This window comes from Anser cygnoides, chromosome Z, assembly GCF_040182565.1.
Source record: "Anser cygnoides isolate HZ-2024a breed goose chromosome Z, Taihu_goose_T2T_genome, whole genome shotgun sequence".
Lineage (NCBI taxonomy): Eukaryota > Metazoa > Chordata > Aves > Anseriformes > Anatidae > Anser > Anser cygnoides.
This window is the reverse complement of record NC_089912.1, coordinates 21,432,106-21,443,900: the sequence shown is the minus strand read 5'-3', so window position 1 is coordinate 21,443,900 and position 11,795 is coordinate 21,432,106. Positions and strand designations below refer to the sequence as shown.

Genomic DNA, 11,795 nt, shown 5'->3' with positions numbered 1-11,795 from the left:
GTTACAGTATGACATGATTTGTGTCACAAACCTATACATATAAATTCCAAAATATGGCTGAGCATATAACTGCACTATTCTCTTGCTGTTACATCAATAGAAGTGTTAGAATACCTTCCAGACACAAGAAAACTGAACTTGCTCTCTATTATCACTGCAAATCATTTTGCAACATCCAGGCTGCAGCCCTCTTGGAAACTCAGTGAACACCACAACAACGTACTGTCGTTATTTGAAGATACCTTCAATACACTTGCATTTAAGCATACATTTTTCTGCATAGCATGCAAAAAATTCCATAGCTAACCTTAACATAAAACAAAGACTTAGGATAGGGTAATAGAAATGTTTTATTAATCAAATATATTTACATGTCTTTGTCTTCTTTTTAAATGTGTGCATGTTATTTTCATTTAAACACAATGTAATCTTTACAGTTTATATCACAAGAATACAGCTACATGCATGACTCAATTGGTCCTTTGCAGTAAAAAAAGATGCAATTTTATGGATTAAAAAAAAAATGCAAGCAAGCTGTTTACCTTTCTAATTACAGTGTCATTATTGTTTTACTACAACAGAGGACCCCTTCAGCATACTCTACATCTATTGGGCGTGTTTATGCACTTTTTCAGATCGGTTTATCATGTCAAAACTTCCAAAAACTCAACAAACTGTAAAAAGAAATACTTCATGTTATCCCAGAACATTTTATTTTCTGGAAACATGTACACAGAAAGAATTTGGATGGAACAGAAGAGTGCACTAATAGTAAGTTAAAAATAAAATAGCATAAAATAAAGTCATAGCAATTGACAACTCTCAAAAGCAAATGAGGACTTACTTTTGGACATTCACCTATTTAGTCTTCAGAATCTACATCATTTTGTCAGCTATAAAACAGCATCACATAGCTTAATGGCATCACACAGATAATAAATATTAACTAAAAGAGAGATGATGTTATCAGAAGAAAATAACAGATGTATACACCATTGCTTGTAAGTTTCTAGTATGTAATGTGTTTTAATTATCACATTATTCTCAGCTTGGTTTTCTTTCTCAGGAAGACAATCAATTTGTATTTAAAATGACCATATTTACAGTATATAACTGCAGGTTCATAAAGGACCTAATGTCTTTCTGAAAGGAATAAATTTATGAATGTAAAAAATTTCATTCCACACACTGGACAAAATTAGAACTTGACGTAATTTTTAAATACAACTTCAAATATGTTCATGATTAGACAAAAACAAAACAACAACAAAAAAAAAGGAAAAAAATGAAACATTTGTATTTATTTACCAGGCTACAAAACAGAGATGCCAAATGCTTCAGAAGTTCTGAAAAGGGAAGCACATAATCATTAAATTTAAAGATAATTGTACTATACTTACTGCTTTAGTTTACTGTGTGCAAACAGATACTGTAATCATAATAGACCTAAATGTATGGTTGTTCCATTGATATGTGAGCAGAAACTCACTCAACATTTAGGAAGTGCAGACAGGAACTAGATTCTGTTTAGTCCAAATCTAGGATGTATTTTAGATTGTTCATGCTAGTTTTAGGTTTGCTATATTGTAACCAAATGCCAAATGTTTTACTTGAGAAAAACCTACTATGAAATCATGGGTTTTCACTGAATTGCTTTTGTATGCTGCCAACTCTGCTATGAAAGTGCCATATATAAAATAATGCAAAAATTGAAATTGTGCTTAGGAATCTGGCACAACATTGTGATTTACACAAGAAAGAATTATTTGGAAGAAAATGTAAGTTCTGCAGAAATCCCACTCTGGTGCTTTAAAAAAAAAAAATCCAATAAAATCTTGAAATAATTGATCTTTATTTCACGCCCATTCAGGAGAACACTTAGACACATGCTTAATTAAAAACATATGAATAAGCCTATCTGTATTCAGCAGGGAACTTGGCATATCAGTAAGCACATACTTACGTGCAATTTGCATTACAGATTCAAATAAAAGTCCCTCTCTGCAAGAGGCTGAGTGGTTTGCACTACCACTACCTTCCTGAACAAGAGAGTACATTTAGATAACGCAACAGCACAAGTCAGTGACCTAACACACAGCTTGCATCTGCTTTTCAGAGCATGACATATCTCTTTTCCCACTTAACTCTATTTCAGCTGTTTTTTTGTGGGAACATCTCTTTGCTTGCAGCAATGATCCATAGCTACTGCTCAAATGTTAACTAAAACCTGGTGACACACCAAGGCGTTTCTTTACATTAAGTCTTCAAAATAAGGGAAGGTGTGAATTACCAAGAGATAGGGTTTGAAAGGCTGTGGATCAGGTTGTAGTTGTTCTTTTTCTTTTTTTTTAGCCTTGCTAGGAACATAATAATGTTCAAATAGTCACCTTTGAGTTACCATTCTTCCTACCCAGGTTCCCATGCTTCCTTGTACCTAAAAGAAAAACATACACACACACACACACACACACACACACACCAAACAAACAAAAAAACACAACACAGAAAACAAAATCAAAAAACAACACATTTATATAGTCGCTAAGAATTTATCATAGCTTGGAGGATAAAATCAGGCAAGTGATGTCTGAATTGTTTAATCCCCATATCACTCCACTGAGTAACAGAGCTGAAAAACTCACAAGGCAAAAGCCTCTTCATAAGATAATCTGGTACTTGATAGACCAATAATAAGAATCACTTTTTTTCACAGTGTTTTTACATTTTTAATGGCCAAACACAAAAACGGTAACTCCTGAAGTTATTCCCTGTAAACCTTTGGAAACTCCAGACTCTGCTATGTAGTTTATGCAACATAATAAAAGAACATCCTGAAGTAAGGATGCCTTAGATTTTAAATTCATTTTAAATGTATTTGAACTTTACTGTATGCTCTTTTTTCTGCTTGAGCTCTTTGCAAAATTCATAAATAGTCTGAATGTGTGATTAAATTTGTAGCTATTCTGTCTAGCCTTTTACAGAACTGAATACTTAGTTTCCTGTACATTTAAAATCCTCCCCTTAAATGTTTTAAAAATATCTGATATAATGAACTGAGCCCTTATGAATCACCCAGCACCTTAGTATTGGTGTAAAAGTGAACTAATCTGATTTACTTCCTATAATCTCACCAAATTTATTTTGCAGTTTACCTCATGACATAACATGACCTCAGAACAGTTTGCCCTTTTTTTTTCCTATTTTTTTTTTTTGGTATTTTGCATTTTTATCAAACTACATCTCTAGCATTGAGACAATCAATATATAAACACTGCTGGTCTTTAAAAGTGAAAAACATTCTTTCATTAGACAAAATCATGAAATCTGAAGTAAATCAAGGATAAAAGCTTGAAAAAAGCCATTGTAACTGAAAATTGCTAAATCCAACCAATGTAACAACATCTGAGCTTTTTTCATTAACGTCTGGAATATTTTGGCTTCCTTTTATTCACAACAGCACCAGACAAATCTCCATGAAAGTGAATACTATGAAGCCTCCAAGATTTTTACACGGTATCTGAGTTCAGATTTAGTTTTTTTTTTTTGAAGCTCAGCCCAAGAATGTTGAAAGTTTCACCTAATACAGGAGCATTTTCAGTTTGACCCAAGCCAACAGAATAAAAATATCAATGGATGATAGCTTGGATTTCTGATTAGATTTTCTAAAGACAAGCAAGAAATTAAATCAATCACCCAAACTTATAAACTTTACCTTGCTATTTTGCTCCCCATAATACAATTTGCTAGTAGACTCTCTTTCAAACCCATTAGACTGAATTTGAGAGCTGTGTTAGTTTAACATAGTTTTACTACTGGCTTCTTTACATAATGTATATTTGCAGATATACAACATTCCTTTATTTCCCCACCCACCCCCACCCAACACCTCAAGAATGTCTGTACCAATGCAATGTTGTTGAATGAAACTACTTGTATGAAAAAGTGCACACAGTGTGAGGCATGAGACTATGGAAATGAAATGCCCTTTGGTCTGAGGAGGCTGACACTGACCCAGATATAGCTCTTGATCACTTCCCAACCCACACACTGATTTCTATTATAGCCATGTCAAGATCAAATTAGCCCAGCCCAGCTAAATCTAAGGATTACATCTGGGTCTTTTGAATCATGCTACAAAAAAGGTGCAACGATGAACAAGTCCATGTGCATTCTCAGTCATAACTACGGGCAGAACTACGGGCAGAAGAACCCTTGAGATTCTTCACTTTGGTATTAAATAACAGTTATAAAGGCTTTTAGAATTAAAGCAATACATGGTGGGACTTGAAATGTTAACAGTCCCAAGTAACTTGTCAATTGAAATAAGACTCATCCCCAGTCATAAATAAATAATCTCTTTCCTGGTCTCACTTTCACGCCAGGATCAATATCTCTTAACATCTTACTTATTTTATTACTGCTTTTGGTTTTCTGGGACTGATTGAAAGTTGCTCAGAGGAAATCTTTGGTTTTGCTTAAGTGTCCGTGACATTTAATCATGACTTTCCTTGCAGTTTAATTCCAACCAGTCAATCAGTTAATCCACTTCAATTGATTCTGTGCTCTCTGTTATTGGCTTGCACTCATTGGGCATCCTCTGGTGTCGACTCAGCTGGGTGGCTTGTGTGAAGCTCCTCTCACACCTCTCGCACCTGGTGAAGGCAAGAGAGAAAATTGAGACCAGGGAGCTGCTCTGGGGGGGGATGGGGGTGATGGGCTTTGTCTCATCCTGCCTAATCAAAACAGACACTCAAAAGTGGCTTCAGATTTTACTGGCTCAAGAGGTTTAATTGGTGGCTACTTCCAAGACCTTGATGCCTATGATGGGACAAGGCCTGTCTGGTTCAGAACAGAGGAATCTGTCAATAGACAGGGGGAAGGTGATTTCTCCAGAGAGGCCTGTCCTGCTGTAGCTCTGATCACTGTCAGTTCAAATAGATAAAGAACAAAAAGAGATTTTTAGGAGTGAGCCATCAAAGAAGCAGCTTGTCTGCAGTTTTCTGCTCTGTAACCCCTCGGAGAAATTGATGACAAATAGAATTTCACCTTCTGCTAATTTAAAATCCACAATTGCCTATTTGAGGAAGAGAAATCACAGAGCAATAACGTTTAGTGTTAGAACAAGAGAAAACTCATTGTTTATCTGATTTGACTATGCACTGGGGTTCATTTTAAATAGCCACATATAGAGTTAGTTACTTAATTATCTGAAAACATCCACGCTGTTTGTGGGTTGAGCAAGAACTCATACCAACCACCAGTGTTGGCCTCACTGTCTTTTATGTCTTCTCTTTTTCTACCCTGTCCTCTCTTTAGATAGCTATAATCTCCATCAAAAATAACATGTGAATGCATTAAAAAAGCTATTGAATTTCTGAGGGAGTAGGATGGGGGATATGAATCCCCTTTCTCTGCTACAAAAGGGAATTTATCGTATCTAATTCCCCAAATACTATCCTCTTAATTTGCATTCCAAACACTAGATAAAGGTGTTTGATGAGTTGCAAATACAGATACAGTGGATCCTTCCTGTATGGCACTCACTCCAAAAGCCACCTTTGATTTAACAGTCTTGTGTGATGTTTTATCTTCAGAGCAGATTATCATAAAAGCATCTTTATGATGAATTCTTCACCTTCAAAGGAGGAGAAAAACAATGGACTCAGCTAGTTAATATTCATATGATATGAGCTATAGAAAGTGAACTGTCACTGATCCAGCTGCTTACAAAAAAAAAAAAAAGAAAGATATTTACACATATGCATAATTATGGAATGTTCTTCACTCAAGTGAAGTTCAGTAAGAAAGTTCTGTTTCAGGAGCACTTAGCACAGACATTACAGACTCATTCATCCAAGTTACTGTACCAATCTAAAATGTCAACATTTTAAAGTTGTGTTTCTTTGATCGTCTTTCATGGAATATTTTTAGTAGCCTGTTCCACTGTTAAAAACTGCACTGTGATCTTGACAAATGTAAAATGTCAGCTTTAATGTATCAGACCTATCAGCTCAATGAAAATAACTCAGAAGTATTGATTACTTAATGATTTTTGGTGTATTCATTAACGTCTATGTGCAGATCATCCACTCTCCAGAGCTCCTGAAGTGCTGATGACACATTAGTGTACTGCTGATTGTTTATTAGAAAACTGATTAGTTACTGGATTAGTGTGTCAAAATATACTACCTTTCATTGCCTGACAAACTTGCAAATTATTATATTATTTTTATATACATATATATATATATCACAGAGGCATTAGAATCAATTTTAAGGCTGGGGGGTTAACTTTGTCTGGGTGAGATATTGCCATCTACTTGAACTTGATAGTTTTGTTATTTTGATGTCTACAAAGACAAGTGCTTTCCTTGCTGAGTAATAGGAGGCTTGGATTCTTGCCTAACCAAGCTGTAAGCAGTGCAGTTTCAAAGTAACCTACAAAATCAGGTGCGGCAACTGCTGACCTCCAAGTGCTGGGTCAAAAGAATGCAATATACCGTGTCAGGACATCTAGGGGCCATATGTGAATCAGAGAAAGACTATAAGGTTATCAAAAGACATAGTGCTACTCAGTAAAACCACTGGCCATGAACACTTCCTTACTCTTTCTGGAACAGGGCTCACTGCACTCCTTAAAAATGTTAGTTCCCATCCTTTATCCACTAGCTTCTACTGGTGATGGTGCTCTACCTTCCAAGCTAAAGGCTGTTCTGGTACACTTTCATACAGATAGAGACAAGAAGGATGTATCATGGTGCTAGAGAGACACTAAAAGAATAAATCTGTTGCTACAGCCATTTGCCCTTGGACAGAGGAGACATGCATACCAAGCTCTGCTGTTGGTCAGGCCATGCTGTTTACACTATACAGTCTTTATACTATACAACTTACACTATACAACTCAGAATAAAGCCTTGGCAAGGCATATAACTCTCCTAGCTCTACCCTAGCTCTCATATATCTGGGTAATACTTCAGACAGTACCTAAGGTGCAGGGTATTTTCTAGGCACTTGCAAAGGATGTGATTAAGGATTACGGTTTTGGATATATAAGTATTTGGCTTACAGGCGGGGACTGGTATTAGCTCCCCGATTCCTCTCTTCAATGTGACCCAAAGAAGTTGCTGCTAGATACAAGCTGGTTGTAAAGGTGAGGACAACTGTGTTAGAGCATTCACTCATCATAACTACCTCGCAGCAGGTGGGAATGGGAGGAAATCCAAAAATATTCTTTCTGCTGAACTATTATACTTCCCCTCTGAAAACCATCCTTTCCCAGCCTATTGTAGCAGAATAACTACCTCAGTAACCATGTCTATGAGTCTGGGTAGCATGTGCACGCATGTTTGTGCATGAGTGTTTCTGTATTACAAGCCACATATGTTTAACGTTGTCCTGGAAGATATAATAGCAACCAAAAGAGTAAAAAAGGAAATAAGAGTCCACCTCTGCTATAGGAGCTCACAAAAGTAATCACGGAGACTGAGCCCAAGCCTGGTTCTTAGGCTAATGCCAAAATTTTGATTAAGCCTCAAGTACCAATACAAGTATTGGTAATAAAACTACCCATTAACTCAGTGGCCACTTGATTTCCACTTAACCCATCTGATGGCATTTGGGAATAATTTAAACAGCCACAAGGTAGATTCAAAGAAGCAATTTAAAACTCCTCACACAATTAGATGACATCAGTGACAACTGGGTCCATGTTACCATTTTTTACAACGTGCACGTGCCTTCATTTATTTATAAGCAGCACTGTTGTACCACAACAGTCAGCCTCATCATACACAAGACTTCATTCTACTATAAGGCTTCTCTATACGATTTGCTTGTTTGAGGGGATGTAGTGAACAAAATGGCTCTTAAATTCATAAACAACATGAACATCAATATTTTAGGGGATTTTTGAGGTACCAGGTCTTCTCAGTTTGGTTAACTAGCCTTCGCTGGTCTTTTTGTTTGCTTTATAGTGTTTTTACAGTATTGACACTGAGAATTATAATCAGGATTTGCGTAATTCCCAAGTTTATGTCAACCTCTGTGAAAGGTTTCATGTGAAGAAAACACTGAGGGTCTATTTTAGGAAAAAAATATTCTCATTGGATAGTTTGAAAATGTTGTAAGATTTTATTCAAGAATTACATTTAACACTAAATTTTAAAGTAATTTGGAAGAGTTTTGAAAAAAAAAAGGGGGGGGGGAAGCTGAGGTGTCACTGCAGGTAAAACATTCATGTTCAGTCTGAAATGACAGTTCCACAATTTTGCATTTCAGTCAGAAAAGTGAAAAACACCTGGCTTATCCCAACCTGACAGAATCTTTCTTCCCATTATTTTTGGTTGACTCCTGAAAATTACATGTTTGCATAGCCCTGACTCTGCAGGCAGGTCCTTTAAATAACCTTTAATTTTTCTGAAATAGGAGATGCTGAGGGGGAAGAATTTAAGAAAATGAGGATAGCCAATAATTTCCCTTTTTCTCCTACCTTTTAATTTGCTTGAGAGCTTTGTTTCCAGCCACTAGCAGCCATAGTGGAGTCTTCAGTAAGATAAGAATACACAAAAACTTTGCAATGGTGAGTTGATAGCTTGTGATGACATGAAAAGAAATCCCTTCTAACTGGACCTGCAGTCTAGGCAATGCAACTAAAGCTTTGACTACAGATAACCTCACTTAGCATTGTTATCTATAAGAAAAAGCAAATAGAAAAGTCTTCCACCATACGTACTAAGCTAACTAGGAACTACAAAGAAAGTGTCATCTCACATCTAAAACTTTTTAACCAATCACAGACTGACTCTTAAATAAGAAATTATTTGAAATATTTTAAAATACTTTCACCCTCTATCAAATGTACCTTTGAAACAATACGCTCACAACATACACTCAGTGTTTGACATTGCCTGCCTAATCCATGCACACTATAATTTGTCCAAATACCACTTACAAACACAGCTGTCTTACTGCATTAGAAATACTGAGATTCCATTCACAGAAGATGCACATTAACTGTTCGGTTGGCTGCCCATTTTCACCCATGAAATTGAACTTACTAATGCATTTAAAATGATGCCTGTTATTTTTAAAACAATTTAGCTAGAATTTAAGTAATTTAGCACTTTCCCTGCATGGTCTTTCTTGTTAATAGTAGTAGTGTTATTTAATACAAGTATGTACCTTGCCATGAATACAGACCTTTTCTGAAGTATAGAACACCTCAAAATCCCTTTGTAAACAAAAATTTCATGATCAAGATATAGAAATATTATTTGTCTCATTTATGGTTCCTGTTACTAAAATTTGATATATATATATATATTATTTATTATTTTATTTTACTATTTTTTTTCCTAAGCTTACTTATTACGAGGTCTGGGATCTCTCCCTTAGAAAGGAGGATCTAAATGGAGAGGAGACACCAAGGTGAGCTGCAGCTATATCTTTTTGCTCCAGCAGAGACAGGGGATCAATTTCTGAAAAAGTTTTCTGTCTCTCCTCCCCCAAACAGAAGCAGTCCTCCATGGGAGGCAAATCTGCCCTTTGAACAGCTTGCAGGATCAGGGCATCTGCATCCCCTTATCTGACTACCAGGGACAGGAAGAATGGCAGCTCCAGTTTTAGCTTCATGTGAAATTACTAGTCATATTACTCCAAATGTTTCAATGAGTCTTCCAGAGAGAAAGTGGAATCGTTGTTTCTTGAATTTAAAGAAGGAACTAAATAAAACCCTAAAAGAATGATAAATTACACCATTTACATGCATCATAAAGCAGCAATACAAAGCACCCATATTTTTTGTTGCTCTAACCTGTGACTTTAAGAAAAGGCAGATACATCCCAGTGTACATAAATACTTCAGCATAAGCAGTGTGAAACAAACAAACAAACAAACAAATCCCAGATTGCTGGTTAATTGTAGTACATATATTAAGACTTTTTTTTTTTTTTTTTCCCACAGATGACATTGTACTGTAGTCAAGACTATTTTGGAGAAGGGGAAAAACTACTAAACTAAAGGGGAAAAATAATGACTCTAAATGGGGCAAAATAGCAGATCTATTGGAAACATGACAAAAACAGAATGTTAAAGAAAAAAATTAAGTGGAGTCAACAAGGTTACACATAAGTAACACCTTAACATTAAAAGAAATCTATTTTCCATTTTGACCCGGAAACCTCTTCCATTAATTACTAAAATCTATTTACACAGCAACTAGATAAAATCAATCTGATTGCTCTCACTATTTTTGGCTGACTTTCCGTGGGCTCTCAGCATTCAGCAGACCGGCTCTGGTGGAGTCCTTGCTGAGATGCTCCACGTTTCCACGTTTTGCCACCTACAGGGCTCTCCCAGCCACGATTTCTGGTATGCAAACTCTTCTGTTCTGGCTATGCGGAGTGTGTCTCCGGGCTCTGTCCCCTTGCCCCCAGCACAGACACGGTCGAGGCCACACTTCCTCTCAGCCATATATGGAGGCAAAGCACCCATATCACTGCTGAGCTTGTTATGAGGGGTTCTGACAGGCCCCAAGGCCGAGCTTGCTTACACTAACCAGACGTGGGGCACAGTATGGCAAAAGTGGAAAAGAAAGACAAAGGGAGAAAAGTAAACTGGGGACAGGCAGTCCTTGGCGAGCTGGGAGAGGCTCACCTTCTCCCACACTTACTCCCTTTTCTTCTAGGCAGTTTTCAAAGAAGTGATATCAACACTTCATGCCTTGGTATTGATATATTATTTTTCTGCCACAGTGGGATTGTTCCAGCTACAGTAAACATAAATTTTGTGCCTGCCAGTTCAGTAAAGACACAGACGCAAATATAGAAAAGGTGCATTCCGCCTTGGAGAATATCTCTTGTTGGGTAGGCAGAGCCTTGCATAACAGAAAGTAATGACTTGGATCAGCTTTGCTGTTGCTGGAGGTGAGGGTAGAGAAGAGAAAGCTTTTGAGACTCAGATGTCTGCTTGACTTTAATTTCAATCAACAGAAACTGCAGAAGTCAGCAGAGTCTGTTTAATTAAAAAAGTCTTGATCAGGCAATGTTTCCTTTTTAAAAATATTTTGGATAGCTAAACACTAACAATTTATTATTATAATCTGACCAAAATTATGCCAGAAGACAGAGTTGCATTTTCTATGCAGTGGTTCTGAGGCCAAAAAAAAGATGTATATTCCCCTTCTCCTTCCCCATCCTCATATTTAACCAGATCCAAATTAGCTCTCATGTGAAACTCCAGCTACCTCTGCCTCAGAGAAACCTAAAACCTTCTTGCAGTATAGCCTGTCCCAATCTTCACTGTATTTTCAGCTATGGTTCTCTGGCAGTACCTTGTTGTTTAATTAAAACAACCAAATTCTCATCAGAGGACAGGAAATTGCTCTGGGCCTGCAAGGCACCTGAAAACAAACCTTTAATTCTGATTTTAGTTGCAACATAAATGGATTTATCTGGCCATGGCTTTCCTGACAGCCTCTCCCATGTGCTGGTGCAGACTGGTGGTGCTAGTGAGCAGCAGCTATGCGCTTCCCTCTCTAATCACAGCAGGCAAATGCTGCTGGCTTCAAGTACTTACTTGAAGGGCTTTTCCCCAGTGTGTGTCCGGATGTGGTTGTTGAGTGTAGTAGCACCAGCAAAGGCCCGGCCACAGTAGCCACACTTGAAAGGCCTGTCACTGGAGTGCGTAACGACGTGGTTCCTCAGCTCCGATGGCTGCGAGAAAGACTGGGAGCAGTGGCCGCACTGGTAGGGCCTGCAATGGGAAAGGGAAACACCACGCTGTCAGTGAGCCC

At 37.3% G+C, this 11,795-nt stretch overlaps 1 protein-coding gene across 1 annotated transcript in view; it reads right to left on the bottom strand.

Annotated features, from left to right (window-relative positions):
• Positions 1-332: 332 nt before the first annotated feature.
• The window catches only part of PRDM6 (PR/SET domain 6), an 81,226-nt gene continuing 69,763 nt past the window's right edge, over positions 333-11,795 (bottom strand). Inside the window, exons 7-8 of the mRNA XM_048048812.2 lie at positions 11,579-11,755; positions 333-4,652 (exon numbers count right to left, since the gene is read on the bottom strand). Coding sequence (XP_047904769.1) covers positions 4,538-4,652; positions 11,579-11,755 — 292 coding nt within the window. The 3' untranslated portion in view covers positions 333-4,537. The remainder of the gene's footprint in view (positions 4,653-11,578; positions 11,756-11,795) is intronic.